Below are 16,396 nucleotides of genomic sequence, written 5' to 3' on the forward strand. Positions count from 1 at the left end.
AGGGTCGATGCGGAAGTGGCTATCAGCTCACACTAGACAGGCTCCCGATCACATCTTGTGATACCAGCGGCAAACCTCAGAGGCCAACATGGGAAACTACAGCTGGCCGACCACCGTTGAATGGTCAAGCAAGACGCCGCCGCGACGCACCCGCCGTATTGCCTAAGAACCCGTGCCATTGTTGGTCAACTGTCGAAACTGTCCTATCCTGTCAGGGCCCTGCAGATATCAACATGCCCCTGCTTTCCCCCCACCGGGGCACTTAACGAAAATAACGGTTCATCATACCTCGCTTGCCTGGGTATATCCCCCCTTTCCTTCTTTACTCTGCTGCTCGAACGTCCAGCCATCTTAGATGTGTCCTCGCTTCCTGGTTTCCAACCATCTCAAGGGTGCATAGAAAATCGCCGTCAGGACAAATGCGGACTCGAAGCCAATATCTCCAGTTATTCGCGCAATCGGACCAATGTACCAGGCTTGGTCCATCCCTGGTATTATTAGCCCGAAGCTCAATAGGCTCGCTCCAAGGGCAGCGAGTCCAGAAGGCAACAGTCGAGCGACGTTCCACGCTGCAGGGTCGTAGGAGATGTAGTCCATTCGACGGAATATCACCAGCTCTTCGATAATAACGGCATCGAAGCAGCCGGCCCAATAACCAATCAACCCCAAGAAATTCTCGAGCGAATCAGCCCACGACTCAGCAGCGCGAATCGCCATAGGAATCATGATTCCAAGCGCAACAACGACAAAGACAATTCGAGGGACCTTTGTGAAAACCGGGAGCATCTGCTGCATACAGAGAGCAACGGAGTACATGGACGTCGCGATGTTGCCGATAACACTCAGTGCGAGGACGACCAGTACGAATTTACCAAAGCTGCCAGCAGGAGCCAGCATAGCTGCCATAACGCCGCCAATGCCATACGTATCCCATCCCGATTTCCATTCAGGGACATTGTTTAGAGCGCCTCCGATTGCCGCTCCCAAGATAAGCAGCGGGACAGAAGGCGTCAAGATTCCTAGGTAAATATAGGAAAAGATCCTGAGCCTGAAAATTGTGAGTAGTGTAACTGACTTGGAACTAGACGTTGCTCACTTGGTCGTCTTGTTGGGGTTGTGGTAGGCAGTGAAGTCCGACGCAGTACCGCCAAAGGTTATGAAATAACCGGCCATCAGACCTCCATAGTTAAGTATCTGAGCTGCTGTTGGAGGGGACGTCTCGGCCTGTTTCCACAGGTGTTTCCCACCGCAACCCACAGCAATGACAATTGCAACGAGATTGGGAAGCCATTGCCAGCGTTCCCACATATGAAGCGCGCGGTAACCAACGAACGAAGCTGCGAAGCTCACGAGGCACGCGATGACAATACCGATTTTCACATCGATATGTCCTGGGTCAACAGCCGCAAGAGTCTGGCCGCCAACAATCGAAGACGAGAGAGAAAATCCGGTCACAGTCGCGGCGTTTAGAAGAAGAGGAATGCCCACAAGATAGTATCTGAACCACCGAATCGTCAGTTTACACATCAAGTTGTGTGTCACAGAGACATCGACTTACCCAAAGGAGTACCTGGCTTGGACGAGCTGCCTCAGTCCGGTATAGGAGCCGGCAATGCCCATGAATGCCGGAGGCACACAGGTCAACAAAGCGAAGAAGATGATGACCAGTGACGCATCCCTCAGACTCAGTCCGAGCTGGGCTGTGGCTAAGGCGCCGGTTGGGATTCTACCGCAAGCTGTCAGCAAACCAAAAGTCTCCAGCTTCCTTGGAGTTGTTGAAGGTACTCACGGCAACAAGCAAAGCAGACTTGTGAAGAAAACAGTGAAGAGGTTGCTGTAGTTGGTATTGGTCCGCTCGTCGAGAGGCACCGGTTGGATCCCGTTTTCCTCCACACCAGCATCTAGCAGCCGCTGATACCATTTCGGATTTCGTCTCGTCTCCTTCTGGTCTTGATCGCCATCCTGGACGGTCAGCAAATGGGTAATGCCGCCATGGCCTTTCGAGACAGGAGGCTGACTCTCCATATCGTACGTGTCAGCCTGTTCCTTCAGCGTGATCGAGGTTCGGGATGACATGGTAGCGAATCTTGGATGCGGGATTAAGGAGACGTGTGGGCGGCTGTCACCTGCACTGATCCTTTTACGGTATCCCTGGCGAAGTGAGCACCAAATTTGGACTTTTGCGGGTGCTGGCCAACCGTTCCAAGAAGCTACACCCAGAAGCACGCAGCCTTGGGAGTCGATTAAGCAGCAGGTCGAGATGAGGGCACTTCGTCGAAGCGGGGGAACTCCCGAAAATCCGAGATTTTGTTGGAGAATAATTCGTCTTTCTCCACGAGCTTCCGGTCCTTGGTGGAAGAAGAAGGAAGCCTTTGCAGTCCCGGAAAACAAGAGGGCAGGATCGACGCCACGGTCAAGATGGTGAATGCTCTCTCACGACAGACGCGTAGAGGGAAGCAGGTCGGGAGGCTCTTGCCGCGCGGTTGCAACGGGAGTCCGTATGTTCGGTGTATTCGGCCCGGGCTGAATCGGATCCAGGCGTTGGTGGCTCTTTCCCTGGGTGTTGCTCGAAGTTTGATTGACGAGTGAAGACGAAGCAGGAACAGATGGATGATGACCGTCTGAAAAGACTCGTTGCAAGAGTCGGAGAGTGCAGCAGTTGACGCAAATGGGACGACGAGCGGACGGACATTGGCCCATGGATTTGACTTGTCTCTTCGCCTCGGGGGCGATGCACAGTTTGTGCAATATGGAAGGCACTACGACAAGCAGCAGCAACAGTGTCAGCGGCCCTGGCAGGCGATGATGGCCCGGATTGGCGACAATTATTAACGTTGGGATTACGAGTCGCCCGTATGCAAGCTCTCACCCTCCGAAACGGCTCGAGTCATCGTTATGCTTACGGACGGTCGAAGGTCGTTCCTTGATATGACGATCCCAACCCCCCGCAGCAGCAGCAGCTACAGTTCGAAAGCACCGTTTCGCTCCAAAGGTTAAAGGAAGCGGACGGAAGAGTCAACCGGGACAAGGGGGGGCGGCATGGGGGGGAGATGGGAGCGAGCATGGATGAGGGGTGGAGTTGCAGAGAACGAGCGAGGGTTGTGAAGGGAACCGGACTGCAACTCCCAGCGGCGTGTTCCCAAGAGCCAAGACAACGGGTATCATTACTCCACGGGCTGCTATATTTTTATTTCCACAAGCACACAAATTTTATTTGCAATCCGTTCTTCTCTCAAGCCTTTTTTCTTCGGGGTTTACACGCCAGTCCTATCCGTCCCATCCTACGGTATCCATCCCGAGTTAATCCCAAGTGGGGGTTACTTCGTCAAGCGCGAAACAGATGGGGAAGGAAAGCAGCTATTTTAGTGAGGGGCAAAGGAGTGCGTCAAAACGTCACTGTGGGAGTCTGGCCGGGGCCGGAAGGATTTTTGGGGGAGGAGGGGAGGGATGAAAGGGCTGAAGAGAAAGAAGCCCAAAGTCCAATTGCAGAAGGGGGATGGGAGCGAACAGGCAAAAGGAAGCAAGAAAAAAAAAGGGCCAAGCTCTGAATTGGGTTTTGCTTGCGTGGGAATTATTGAGTTGCTTTGTAAAGCACAGAATCCCCGTCACCTCTTCCCTCCCCATCCACATTCCTCATCTACCTGGCCCAAGCTGCCTTACCTCGTCCTCACCTTGCCAGCTTGTCTACCTGACCTTACTTTGAGCTGCCTTACTAGCTGTCCAAGGTGGTGATGACCTGACTCTGCAACTCAAGGCTCCCTTCCCAAGCTCCTCCTCACATGAGGTACCTAGGTGTGTGTGTTGGAATAATCGAATAATCCAATGCCAGCAAACCTCGCCGCTTTGGGGTGTCAGGATCCCACGGGTAGCCTACCTATTCCAAGAAAGGGAAAGCAATAACTGCTTTACCTACGATGGAGACAACCTCACAACGCAAAAGAAGGGTAATTAGGTCCCCGGCCGATGTTAGTGTCAGCCTGGCGGTCGATCAACGAGTCCGCAAACGCCGCCGCCCTTCAACTTGTTAGGGTTCTTTTTTCCTAGTGCCTGACTTTCAGCCCATCTCATCCCACCACCGCCGCTTCTTTGGGGGAGACGGTCGTAGAGTTCGCACCATCAAACGCACCGTCAAACGCACCATGGCACATTGGCACATTCCTAACCGCCTTGCCTTGGCCCCAAGTCGTCGGGTTCCTTCGTCCGGACTTGGCGGTTTTCTGGAATTCTTCTCCCGCCGGTTTTGGCTGTGTGCCGTTGCAATGGAACTTGATCGGTGTCTCCTTCCTCATACCTTGCTCTCCCTCGGTCGCTCACTACCTATTCACTCTCTCGCTCTGAAATGCCCTTGTCTAGCTGTCTCACGGTCTAGCCGCACGTGCCTGCAACGCCCGACGGCACTTCTTATCAGCTCGACGGACTGCCCGGGCCAAGCAAAGCTGCCTGTATAGGTGTAGCATTCACCAAAACTCTGACAGCTCAAGACCCTGTCACCTAGTACACCTCCCTCGGGACGTGATGCACTTGCCGGGTTGACCAGCCTCTCGTCCTTGCAGGCTAGGACACGGCTCGAGCGGACAGCTTCGGTGACCGTCGAGCCAAGCCCAGTATAAGAAATTTCCGTCTTTTGCGGCCAAGTATTAGTCGCGCTGCCTCGCGCATCAAGTGATTAAGAAGCCTGCGACGGCGTGCTAAGCTTGTACGGCTATGACTTCCTCCGGGCCGTCACGATAGCTATTACGCAGAAGTCGCGTATTCAGCATCCTTGGCCGACGTCAAATGTGTGCAAGCAAGCTATCAGCTGCATCTGCGTCCCGTTTAGGCAAAGGAAACGAACCCCGAGTTCCCGTAATGGAGGGCGAATGGTCAATAGCGTCGCGCCTGGACTTCAGCCCCCAAGGGAGGATCGGGGGGCTTGATCCCGGTCCACCGCGTGGCTCATGACTTGCGATGATTCCTTCAATACGGTGAATTTGGCGTGATTCCAGATCTAAGTCGTTGCATCGCGGCTGGCGATCCAGATCTTTCCATGCAAGAAGAGCCTTCCCTTCCCGCTCTTTTCCACTTCCGCGAGTCGTGACCCTGTCGATAGGGCATCTCGAAAACCCTCACAATAGTATCTCAGCAGCTAAGGCCGAGTGGTGGCTTTATGCGGTGCGAGCCTGAAGGTTTGGTGCGTTTCGACTATTGAGACACTGCTAGCACAGGACATTGTGTTGTCTGCCCGCTGTCTGCCACGTTTTCAGTACGGATATCGGGTCATTGATTGACTGCGTGAAGCCTCGTGTAATCTCTATCTCCTGCCGTCACAGAGATTCTACTAGCTGCCACGTTTTTCTCCCTCGCGTCAGGGTTCAGATGGAGGGTGACATGGCTTATGCAGTGGTTTGACACGGGACGAATAACGTTGCGCAAACCACTTGTGTACATGACTCTCCAAGCGCTCGTTGTCCTTTTCACCGTAACATCAAGTGACGGTTCGCACGAAATGAAAAACTCATACCCGTCATGCGTACTCATGGAGAAGTTGGATACGTCGAGTCGGGGCCAAGAGATATTTCTTTCTTGGTGGTGGGCAAAGCTCCAATCAGACTTGTCTCGGGGCGGACCCGGACCCTCGTGGAGAGGGAGCCCTGACGCAGGTTTGATATGACTGCATCTCGTCCTTCTGAAGTTGATAAGATCGACAAAAGAAGATGGCAAACCCCCCCTTGCGCTTAGGAGAAGTTCCGGATGATAAAATCCCATTTTTTTCTTCTCAGGATCCTGAGAAGAAATGGGTGTCAGGCTCCGCATTATTGACGTGGACGTGGCTCCTCCAGTCGGTCCAGATGCAACATCGGCTGTGTTGGCTTCGACAATTGTTCATTCTGTCTTTCTTGGCTGGGCTACGTAAAGCAGCCGTAGTTAAATAAGGTCTTGAACCTCAAAGCCACGACTTACTCAGTCGTCAGTCGGTTGCAAGGAATTTCCTATGCGTACTTTGAACGTCCAGGTCCTCCCTCGAAATCGACTGTGCACGGTTTCATCAACCCGAAGCCTAAAAGCTTAGTAAATGTGTGTTGGCATAAGGGCTAGACCGCCTCACTTTGTCCTCTGCTCTTCAAGAAGAAACCGAATGTTGCAGCAACTCCTGTGCTCTTTGGCTGCGTGGTGTTATGGAGCATTCAAAATGTTCCGGATGACTGTCGGTTTGACGTCAGAATTTCAAAAGTTTTTGACACTTATGGAGCAGCACACAAACTCACCAGGTTCCACCATTGGTGAAGGCAACCTTGGGCTCCATGACCTGGCCATCTTGTCCGACTTTCTTGCCAAACTTGAGAGTGGCAAGCATTGTTGCAACTGCTATCCAGACGCTGTTGTCTGCCAGAAAGCGTCCGACGCAGACTCGGCGTCCGAAGCCAAACTGACCAAGCGGCAAGGGCTCACCATAACCTCCAGAAGACTCTGGTTGGTATCTGTCCGGGTTGAAAGACTTGGGGTCCTGGTACACCCGCTCGTCCTGAGTCATTGCGCTTGAATTGAAGAAGACGATAGACCTGGGGAAAGCATTCAGCACTTCCTTCTAGAAGCATGCAGCTTTTCGGCCCGTTGAGGGGTGAAAGAGGGGCAAGTGAACCTACCCTTTAGGGATGAACATGCCGTTATAGACGTCGTTCTCGAGAGATTTGTGGGGAATTCCTAACGGTGCCAATGGCGACCATCTGTTTCTTTCTCGTCAGAAGCTATCCCACGTGGGTCAGGACCTGAGTAGTATGAGCAAGCTTACCGGTAGACTTCCTGGACAATATGGTCAATGTATTGGAGGGATGGCCTGTCTGAAAGATCGGGCAGTCTATCAGGCCCGACCACGCGATCGATGCATGCCTGCGCTTTTTCTTGAATCTCAGGATGGAGAACCATGTTCAAAACAAAGACGATAATGGTTGCCCAAGTCTGGTGCAAGTCAGAGTCAGCAGTGTATCAAACATCAGAGCGTTGTCCTCGAGGAGCAAAGTTACCGTGTCGGCCCCTGCGATGAATATGGCACCTGCTGCTCCCTTGATGTCGTCAAGTGACCACTCATTATAGAGTCCTCTCTTGGCGTTGGAAGTATAGGTTTCCAATAACCTATGTGCGAAGGAAGGGCTGTCCTTGCCGCGAGCCTTGACTTGTTAGTGCTGCGGGCGTGGGCTTGACTAGGAGCATACACTCACCAACTCTTCGTGCGCAACAGCAAACGGAACGTCATGCAACTTCCGTATAGCCCATCCCCATTCTCGCGCAAATTTCAGCGACCAGTCTCGAACTAGCCATACGGGCAAATGACGAGCTATAACAACGGCGGAGGTTACTAAAGGAGCGAGAGTCGGGATTGTGTTACATCCGTAACTTACCAGGGGGGAAGATGTCGACGATGCTGTTGGCGGGTACGCCGCCGTTCCCAGTCACGTACATGGCATCCTCGGCAATCTTGACGTACGGATCGTCATCCTTGTGAACGTCGACTCCATAGCTCACTTTGAGAACGATGGCAACGGCGAATCTGTAATGGTTAGCTAAGAAACAACAATTTCAAGGCTAAGAATCGGTTCACCTTTTCATGGACATTTGCCAGCTGTCAGGGTTGCTAATGATGCCATGGACGGACTTGCGGGCCTCGACGACCTGCAGAGGGTACCACTGCCGGACATTGGTGTTACTGAAAGTGGTCTGCAGCAGCTTTCGGTGCATCTGCCAGCGGGGTCCGAAGGGAAGGAAGGTCAGCGTCTTGCCCCAGCCCATGCTGCGGAGGGGTTAGCCTGCATCAGCATGCCAACAAGACATTTCAGGGTGGAAGTCGGGGCGACTTACACCTCAAACAGAGTGAATCTGGGCCTGTCACAGTAGTTGGCCCCCCTACGGTCGAGGAGATCCTTGGCAGCCTCAACACTGTTCAGCACCACGATGGATTGGCCGAGAGATTTGACGTGAATGACATCCGAGTCTACTATGATGTTAGCCACGGGGAGTTCTCGAAGAAGCCGCGGGAGAGGAGGAAGTGGACTAACCATACTTTCTTGCCCACTCTGCGTATGTTCGGGCTGTGTTCTCTTTGGGTATAACACGGAGGTGGCCGAGAAGGAATTCACCCGGCGGACCCGGAGGTAGTGGCGGATGCCCCCATGATGACCGTGGTCTCATCAAGATGAGGAGGAATACAATAGCTACGCATGCAGCTGTTGTGGTCCAGGCCGATGTGCTTTGATATGAGTCCATTGGAAGTATGGAGTTGGATAAGCCGATGTTGATAGGGTTGAGGGTCCGAGTCCACCAGCAAGAGGAGTCTGGTAATGTGATTCCGGACAAAACTGCAACGAGCATAGAAGCTCGAGAATAAGGTGAAGTGCTGTTCTGAAGTCGGAAAACGACATCCAGCCAAGAGGGACGGTCGAAGAAGAATGAAGTCGACGCTAAGGGCATGGAGCTTGGGCAACCAGTGAATGGGAAGCCGCTTATTTGCGAAAGACACGGGAAGGAGGCGTCCATCTGGGTCTAGGACACGGTCCTTTCCTACTTGGTCCAGGAGCGCATAACAGTGCAGTGTCGTGTGTCGTGTGCCCGTCGAGTGTTGAGCAAGTGGAAGCCTTGGAAGGCACCTCTGACGACTGGAGGCAAGAGAGAGCAGGAGCGTATCAGGGAATGGAGGTGGATAGGGAGGCAGTGGAAGGTGAGGGAAGGAACCTAAGGTACTTCCGCGCAATAGGAACGGAAGGCAGGTTGCAAGTCACTCCTTCTCTTCTTGCCCTTCTCTCGGTTTTGCTTTTCCCGGGTACTTTCCTGTTCGTTGGTGTTTGCTCTCGGTCTCTCTGCCTCATTCACTTTCCCGTCTTCCTCCCTTTCTCGGGCTGTCAAAGTCCACAAGTCATTCATCCCATCTTGACCCAACGACATCTACACTTTTCACCCACACACACACTCACACCCTCACACACAAGCGCCGCATTCGCATCCCACACCAACGTAACCCCCGGCCTAGACCCAGACATGACGGCGCGCCAAATGCAGCATGGCGTGGCGGGCGTGGGAGACAATAGGGGATCGAGTCTAACGGCATGCCGTATGCACCCTCAAAGTCTAATCCGGCGTGATGTCGTTCATTTCCACGTGTCGAACAGAACGAAACAAACGGTCGGTTCAAGCCGGCGCCCAAACCGGCGGTGTCAGCGAATGCCGAGTGCCGCACGGCAAGAACAGCGCAGCCATTCCGCTCATGGCGCCGAAAAAATGGATGCCCTCCTAGGCCCCTTTCACCCAAGAAGCGGAGGGGAGGCCGAGACTCGAGTGTGCTGGGTAAGGTACGGAGTACGGACACCTACATCAAAATGTCCAGACCCTTCCCTTCCTCCCGTCTACGGCCGTCTACGGAGTAAGGTATCCATGGATGGTTCCCCAGCACCTGAAGATCCCGTCTCGGCGGACGGCTGCCGGCTGGTGGATGGACTGGAACTTCTGGAAGGTCTAGGAAGGAATGGACGGCATGGCGACCTGACAGGTTCCATTGCAACACCCGATCGGATTGAGCATGAACGGTAAGGGGGTCGGATACGCTTCCACTAACCTTCCACTTCTTATTTGGTGGCTCCGTCCTTCGGCTCGGCTCTTTATGTGTGTACGAAGTAGTGGCTCAGCCTCCAAACTGCGATGTCCCAAGGTGTCACCGTGTCAGTCTTTCCGCTTTGTTTCGGCAAGGACTGGGGACGGTAAAATGGGGCATGTTAGGCATGGCATCTGTCTCTCTAACTGACTAAGGTAAGGTGTCGGGTTGGATCTCTCTTTATTCCTGCGGATAGACATCATGTCAGAAACCGTATCGTATTGCCATATCAAATCACTGCACCGCACTGGGCCTCAAACGACCCGACCATGCTGACCACTGTGACCAGAGTCGTTAGCGAGAAAAACTAGCGGACTGTGGGCCCTGTCTTTTGACTCTTTTTCCCTGCTTTCACAGCTTTTTCTGTGGAAATTCTCCAGCAACGCCAACAACCCAAAGATGCACCATCTGCAAAGACTGCAACTCTTTCCGAGCCCTCCCGGTCCGTAGGGCCAATCCCTCGGGCAGACCATGGAGACAGGGCCCACCTGAGCCCCCTGCGACATCCCACGACTGCCCCTCCCACCTTTACACTATGTAATAGGTACTCCGTATTACTGCGCGCATACAGAACCCCAACTGCGAACCTGGCAGCCATTGCCCCGCCAAGTGCATCATCATCCCACCTCCGTTGGCGTTGGCGTTGGCGGGGTCCTCTCACCGTTCGTCGGCTGGGAAAATTCAATGCCTCACATCCATCTCTCTGCCCCTCACCACCTGATCTACCGTTATCTCACCTCAGTACCCGAGCTGCATTCTTTCGCTCGGAAAGGAAAGCCTCAGTCTCATCAAGATACCCGATTTGCGACCACACGATCCGAATCATAAAATATCCCTAGTAGCCTGTTCAGGTTGTCACCGTTGACGACGACGACGACGACGACGACGACGACATCATCATCATCGCCGAGGAGGAAAAACACGAGAACCCGAACACCGAGAAAGAAGATCAAATTGCCCGAAATGGCTGCCACCAAGACCCCCCAGATCACCGTTCTCGGCTCCCTCAACATCGACCTAACCTCCTACGTCCCCCACCACCCCCTGCCGGGCGAGACCCTCACCTCGAACTCTGTTGTTATTTCGCCCGGAGGAAAGGGCGCAAACCAGGCCGTCGCCTGCGCCAAGCTCTCCCGCTCCCGTGAAGCCCCCAACGATGCCGCCTCCGAAACCGCCTCCGTCTCCATGATCGGCGCTGTCGGTAGCGACTCGTACGGCGACCTCCTCCTCAAGAACCTCGGCGAGCACGGCGTCCGCACCGACCGCATCGCCGTCGGCAGCGACCTCAAGACCGGCATGGCCATCATCGTCGTCGATGAGCCCACCGGACAGAACCGCATCATCCTCGCCCCCGAGGCCAACCACGCCGTCTCCCCCGAAAAGTTTGGTACCCTTCCCGAGACCCTCGACCCCAAGCCCGACCTCCTGGTGATGCAGCTCGAGGTGCCCCTGGAGACCGTCCTCGCCGCCCTCCGATCCGCAAAGGCTGCCTCTGTCCCCGTCCTCCTCAACCCGGCCCCGGCACAGCGCCTCCCGGACGAGGCCTACGACGGACTCGCCCACCTCGTCGTCAACGAGACCGAGGCCGCCATCCTCTCCGGCTGCGACGAGTCCGAGCTCGACGCCCCCGAGGGCCTCAAGCGCGTCGGCGAGTGGTTCATGGCCAAGAGGGTCAGCAACGTCATCATCACCCTCGGCGGCCGCGGCGTCTACTACGCCAACAAGGAGGGCGCCGCCGAGCTCATCGCCGCTCAAAAGGTCAAGGTCGTCGACACCACCGCCGCCGGCGACACCTTTGTCGGTTCCTACTGCGTCGCTGCCGTCACTGCCCAGGCCAAGGGTGTGGCTTTTGACATTTCCTCGGCCATCAAGAGCGCCAACAACGCGGCCGCCAAGACGGTAGAGCGCAAGGGCGCGCAGACATCTATTCCTTGGAGGGATGAGTTACTGTAAAAGAGGGCTGCGTGAAATAAAGTAAAAACGTAAAATCGTAATCCAAAAACAAAGAAAAGCACATTCCATTCAAGCATCATCGGACAAAAAATCAGTCAAAAAGGTTGGAAAAGTACGCCATATGAATCGGAATTCACCTGGTCTTGATTTGATAACTCTCAGAAGAGAGAGTGTGTGTCTATTTCTACTACCCCTTCTAACCAAAACTGAACAACGTACAAGTCGCGAAGCCCCTCATGACCACCAATTCGTCCAACTCCACCGGCTGGATGGCTTTCTTCCCTGGCTGCGGGGAGAGTCTCCTCCAAACGCCTCTCTCTTCTCTACATCATGACCGTCATCTCGGCTGCCGGCGACTGAAGATGCCAAGCTTCTCAAAACGCCCGGGCCTATCGAGCGCGGGCTCCTCAGTGCGGTCAAATGGTTCCCAAGCCTATTTTTGAATGCGGCTCCGGTTGCCGCCTCACCGGGGCACGTTGCAGTTGATGGCTTCCGCTCCCCCTGTCCCGCACGGGGCTTACCCCAATCCAAATCCACCGCTAACGTCCTCCGATGCCCAGGAGACCACCCATTATACATTGCTTCTGGTTGTGTGACTGTGACGTCTCTGCCGAGGCTTGCCTCTCGCCTGGGAACCACCGGAGGGTTCAGCATGGGCAATGGTTTGTCTTCCATGGACAAGTCCATCCTGGACTTTGCCCTGAGGGCCCTTTGTGGTGTTGAAGGCCTCATTAATATGCGGTTCATCGCATTACGAGCTTTTGCTAGCTCCTAATTGTCATGGACAATGCTCGTAATGGGGTTGTATGACGGGGCTATATTTTGGGACCACGGTGATCGGTGATCGTGTTGCTTGATGACGGCCGTTGCAAATGTCTCTAGTTTTGTGCCTCCTCCAATCAAATTGTCGATGATGTCAGGTCGACTTTGGCAAAAGAATGCCGAATGGAAATACTTGATAGAGACGCGTATGTACTCGAGATTGGAATCTCCCAGTTGATATTCCAAGTCATCAATCAGATCATCTGACCTGTGTCTGACATGACCCGGCTGCTTGGTGGAGCGAGACGATTTGATGTGGACTTGCGCAAGCAGCAGTACTTTTTCGCCATTGCCTAGTGTTCTAGACCATCGTCAAATAGTCATCAATTACCCCAGGCGGAAGTACTCACGTCTGGATAGGATCGTCCCTAATGGTGTCAAGAATACAACTATTACCAAGTGGAACAACTTGGATATCCATGCTGTGAATACATCCATGCATGAAAGGATCTAAGTCGATGTTAGTATGGAGAATAGTACCAGTGTTTTAGTCTACAAACCTGTAGAAGATTGACCGCGAACTGCGCTAGCCATGGTAGAGCCGTCGGTGTCAGACATGCTAGAACAAGCTGACCCATTGAGTGGTTGGCACAATTGTCCTGAAATCTCGACGGCAACCCAGAAATTTGCCGTGCTGCTATCAAGAGCTTTGATCTCTGGAGTGATGGAAATCTTCGGTACGAGCACAAGGGAGCTGCCAGACGTAATCCTTCCTTCGGGAGCGTCCAAGTGAAAAGAAGTGCTGGCCTGGATAGTTAGGGATGACATAGACCAAGATCGCATCGAGTGATTCAAATAAGGAGTGCTGTGTATTAGTGTTGGTGATGTTGTCTCAACGCCATCATCGTCATCTAGTGGACCAGAGATGGCATGTGCAATGAAGCTGTCCCAAGCATGTGGTCCTGGGCTAGATTAGCACGTTACGTTCGAAGTCCAAATCTACACTCACGATGTGCTTGTGGTCGTCCACCAAGTGAAGATTGTCCCTAGCCAACATCCTTCGAACAAGGCGTTTGTCCGGTCCTGTGGTTCCCTCGCTTCTTCCTCACCACGAGGGGCTCATTAAACGGCCCCCGGAAACCATCTACCCCCTCGTCAGTCTCGGCAACTGATCGCGAGCCGCTTGCATCTCCTCGGAACCCCCCTCCAGGACCACGCCCGAGTCTCTTGAGAACTTTGAGCGGCTGCGGGACTTCGGGAGCGGTCCTCCTCGATCTGTCCTTCGCCTTGTCGGCGAGAAGCTCCAGCTCAATCGACTGGCCCTCGAGGGATGCCATGTCTCGGTAGGTTGCTGGATCTGGACTGTAGTAGTGGCTTGTTGGGGTGCCGGGCTTTCGCAGCTGGCTATCTCGTGGATGCCGTGCTGGATAGAAGGATTGGGCGTGTCCCGGTACGTCCTGAGACTTTCGAGATCCGGCCACGAGTCTGCGTAGTGTTGCGTGTGGGTGGCGAGGCTGGCGGTTGTGCTGTCGGCCGACTTGAGGCGTCGGAGTCCGAACCAGCGTCTCGCTGGCCTTGGTTCGATGATGCCGGCTGCGTCTCTGAAGTTGCGGGAGATGAAGCGGGCGGTAAAACCCGCGATAAGTAGCATGGGTACGACAGTGACGAGAACGATGAGAACTGCAGCTACGGGAATTGAGAGGCCCATAGTCGAAGTAACAAGACGGTAAGTAATATACCTTACGTGATGGTCTCTGACGTCCTGGAATGATGATCTATTATTCAGGGGTCGTTGAAGGGTTGTACGTGGTAAGGCTACGTGGAAGAAGAGAATAAAGCTAAGGTACCCAGGCACGTCTACATCCCATCCGCACAAAAGAGGGAGGAGGATGTGCATGCTCAGAAACGTAGGTAGGTAATGTCATGAAGTCTTGGAGGTAGTCGCTTTCAAGCAAAGTCAACTCCATCATTCCGCCGCAGGCACGCCCTGCATGCTTCTGCGTTCCTCAGGTGTCGCCGAGCTGCTTCCCAACGTCCGCTGCAAGTTTTCCCTCACGGCGTCCACGTCGCCTTCCTCCATTGCAAGGAAGTTGATCTGTATCACTCATGGTCAGCAACCGTCTTCGTTCCGAATGCTACGCTGCTTCAAAGAGAGAAAGTTGAACTCACCAGATCATCGCCACCCGACGTCGCCCCATACAAGACCGCCTCAGAGAGCGACGTCGCAATGCCCTTCTGCACTCGATCCTCCCAAACACCTTCCCAGTTCCATTCGCCAGGCTTTCTGGAGACGGAAGGCGCACTGCCGATAGGTTTCCTAACGATGGAGTGAACACTCCCGCTTGTGGAAGGCTTCCTTTCGGGCAGCGGAGGCGGCGCCTCCTCCAATTTTTCTTCTCCTTCTCCTTCCCCTTCATTCTTCTCCTGAGCAGATTCGTCGGCGGCCTCTGCCGCTTTCTCACCCTCCTGCTCCTCCTCCTTCCTCTCTTGTGGCACCGGATCGCCAGGGAAACTCTTGCCCGCCTGCCGCTGCCGTGATCTCCATGCGTGCCACGCGCCAGGGTTCCCCGCGGCTTCGAGCGGCACCGAGTCCAGCACCTTTTCGTCGTCGAACGTGCTCCGGATATATCGCAAAACCTCGTACGTAGAGACCTCCCGCCTTGAAGTGTCTAGATACCCCGGCCGACCCCCGAGAGGCGTCGCCTTTGAGCTCGGCGTCGAGGTAGTGCTGGATGGTCCACCGCCGCCTCTGGCTGGAGTTGCGGGCGGTTGTTGCTGGCCGCTGACCTGTCGGCTGCCCGCGTTGCTTTTGCTGCCCCGTCCGAACCAAGCAGGGAATCCGTGTCGCAGACTGAAGCCTCCGGGAGGCAAGCGCTCTGCGTCGGTGGCGCTGACGGTGCCGTTGTCCTGGATGTCGGTGGTGTACATGTACGTCGTTAATGGTGTGATGAGGGTGTGGAAGATGTCTGTTGAAAAGGTAACGAGTGGCGGTAGTCGGGGATATGTGTCTGGAAACGAAATCTGAAATCTCAGGATGGCCGTGGCGTAGGGTCCTGCGAACAGTCTCAGTCTTGTGCGGTTCCTCTCTCCATCCTGGTCTCCCTCTTATGCTGAGATCAAGTCCGGGGCTTCCATACCGTGCCTCACAAACATGACGCCAGACCACAGCATCGGATCTCCTGGCGTCAAGCTCACAAAGACCCCCTCCGGACAAGCCTGCTTCAGACCGGCGCTGGTGTACAGGGGTTAGCAATTTATACGCTTAAATCAGACCTCAGGGGGGGACGCACGATGGGGTCTGGGTTTTGGAGGAAACTCACAATTCGGCCAGGAGATGCTGTCGCCGCAACGACGGCATACTTCCCATCCTTAGACTCGCCATTTTCGGTTATATACGAAGCATCAAAAAAAAGAATTCAGTGAGGATGAATCTGCCGCGATGAGAGGAAGCTCGTCTTGAGACGTGTTGAACAACGTCTCATTCATGCGTGAGGCAAGGGCGGTCAAGAAAAGCGGTAAGGAATTCTGCCGGCTCAATTCGTTATCGTGATAAGAAGCCCGTTATCTTATCAGTGACAGCGAAGTTGTTGTTTTTTACCCCACCTCCACTGTACGTCACAAGCTAAGGTACCCCGCCAAAAAGTGTTCGCGGCAGGCGTAGCGATCTCGGTCATCTCGGCCGTTGCGTCGGCGTCACTCTTTGTCGAGGCTGGCGGCCCGGGCGGAGATAAATCTCAGTGGAGGAGGCGCAGATTATGGATTGCTCAATTTCGTGGGCCCGAAAGGGTTTGCGGATCGTAACGCGGATCCGCCATGCACACAACAGTGACGCGTGGGTGGAAGCAAGCTTCACGATGACATCCATCCGTTCAGAAATGGAGGGGCAAAATTTTGGTCTCATGATCTATTCACATCCGAAAGATGAAATACCAATATGCAGGTGACTGATGCTCGTCACTCTTACAGCCCTAGCATCTTCGTGCCATGTTTACATGTAGTCCCCCAAAGCAGTGAGGTCTCCGAAGGGATGGAAAATGACATGCTCGAGACATTTCTTACTGGGCC

The 16,396-nt window shown here is 54.2% G+C and overlaps 7 protein-coding genes across 7 annotated transcripts; 2 read left to right on the forward strand and 5 right to left on the reverse strand.

The window, feature by feature from the left end:
• Window positions 1-351: 351 nt before the first annotated feature.
• Window positions 352-2,025, reverse strand: BDP55DRAFT_541001 (NCS1 nucleoside transporter; the record flags this gene model as incomplete). The annotated part of the gene is made up of 4 exons (XM_060568173.1): window positions 352-1,048; window positions 1,097-1,498; window positions 1,559-1,726; window positions 1,790-2,025. 4 exons carry the CDS (start codon window positions 2,023-2,025, stop codon window positions 352-354), a joined length of 1,503 nt encoding a protein of 500 aa, XP_060435627.1.
• A 4,075-nt stretch (window positions 2,026-6,100) lies between these two features.
• BDP55DRAFT_689894 (cytochrome P450) lies at window positions 6,101-8,238 on the reverse strand (the record flags this gene model as incomplete). Its single annotated transcript, XM_060576791.1, has 10 exons — window positions 6,101-6,182; window positions 6,246-6,539; window positions 6,624-6,704; window positions 6,770-6,936; window positions 7,002-7,145; window positions 7,197-7,312; window positions 7,377-7,525; window positions 7,577-7,765; window positions 7,834-7,966; window positions 8,031-8,238. 10 exons carry the CDS (start codon window positions 8,236-8,238, stop codon window positions 6,101-6,103), a joined length of 1,563 nt encoding a protein of 520 aa, XP_060435628.1.
• Window positions 8,239-8,265: 27 nt separating this feature from the next.
• On the forward strand, window positions 8,266-9,713 carry BDP55DRAFT_209860 (uncharacterized protein). Its single transcript, XM_060565988.1, has one exon. It carries the CDS (start codon window positions 8,662-8,664, stop codon window positions 9,553-9,555), a length of 894 nt encoding a protein of 297 aa, XP_060435629.1. The 5' UTR covers window positions 8,266-8,661; the 3' UTR covers window positions 9,556-9,713.
• An 866-nt stretch (window positions 9,714-10,579) lies between these two features.
• Window positions 10,580-11,569, forward strand: BDP55DRAFT_626560 (ribokinase; the record flags this gene model as incomplete). The annotated part of the gene is made up of 1 exon (XM_060571647.1): window positions 10,580-11,569. The coding sequence occupies one exon, from the start codon at window positions 10,580-10,582 to the stop codon at window positions 11,567-11,569; it is 990 nt and encodes a 329-aa protein (XP_060435630.1).
• Window positions 11,570-12,526: 957 nt separating this feature from the next.
• Window positions 12,527-13,238, reverse strand: BDP55DRAFT_209830 (uncharacterized protein). Its single transcript, XM_060565987.1, has 2 exons — window positions 12,892-13,238; window positions 12,527-12,841 (listed from the first exon to the last, which is right to left on the reverse strand). Exons 1-2 carry the CDS (start codon window positions 13,172-13,174, stop codon window positions 12,738-12,740), a joined length of 387 nt encoding a protein of 128 aa, XP_060435631.1. The 5' UTR covers window positions 13,175-13,238; the 3' UTR covers window positions 12,527-12,737.
• A 105-nt stretch (window positions 13,239-13,343) lies between these two features.
• Window positions 13,344-14,039, reverse strand: BDP55DRAFT_600049 (uncharacterized protein; the record flags this gene model as incomplete). Its single annotated transcript, XM_060571043.1, has 1 exon — window positions 13,344-14,039. One exon carries the CDS (start codon window positions 14,037-14,039, stop codon window positions 13,476-13,478), a length of 564 nt encoding a protein of 187 aa, XP_060435632.1. The 3' UTR covers window positions 13,344-13,475.
• Window positions 14,040-14,091: 52 nt separating this feature from the next.
• BDP55DRAFT_645166 (ubiquitin-conjugating enzyme/RWD-like protein) lies at window positions 14,092-15,891 on the reverse strand. Its single transcript, XM_060573624.1, has 4 exons — window positions 15,652-15,891; window positions 15,469-15,563; window positions 14,501-15,384; window positions 14,092-14,426 (listed from the first exon to the last, which is right to left on the reverse strand). Exons 1-4 carry the CDS (start codon window positions 15,711-15,713, stop codon window positions 14,298-14,300), a joined length of 1,170 nt encoding a protein of 389 aa, XP_060435633.1. The 5' UTR covers window positions 15,714-15,891; the 3' UTR covers window positions 14,092-14,297.
• Window positions 15,892-16,396: the final 505 nt, after the last annotated feature.

Source organism: Colletotrichum godetiae (genome assembly GCF_030913485.1).
Source record: "Colletotrichum godetiae strain CBS 193.32 chromosome Unknown BDP55scaffold_3, whole genome shotgun sequence".
NCBI lineage: Eukaryota > Fungi > Ascomycota > Sordariomycetes > Glomerellales > Glomerellaceae > Colletotrichum > Colletotrichum godetiae.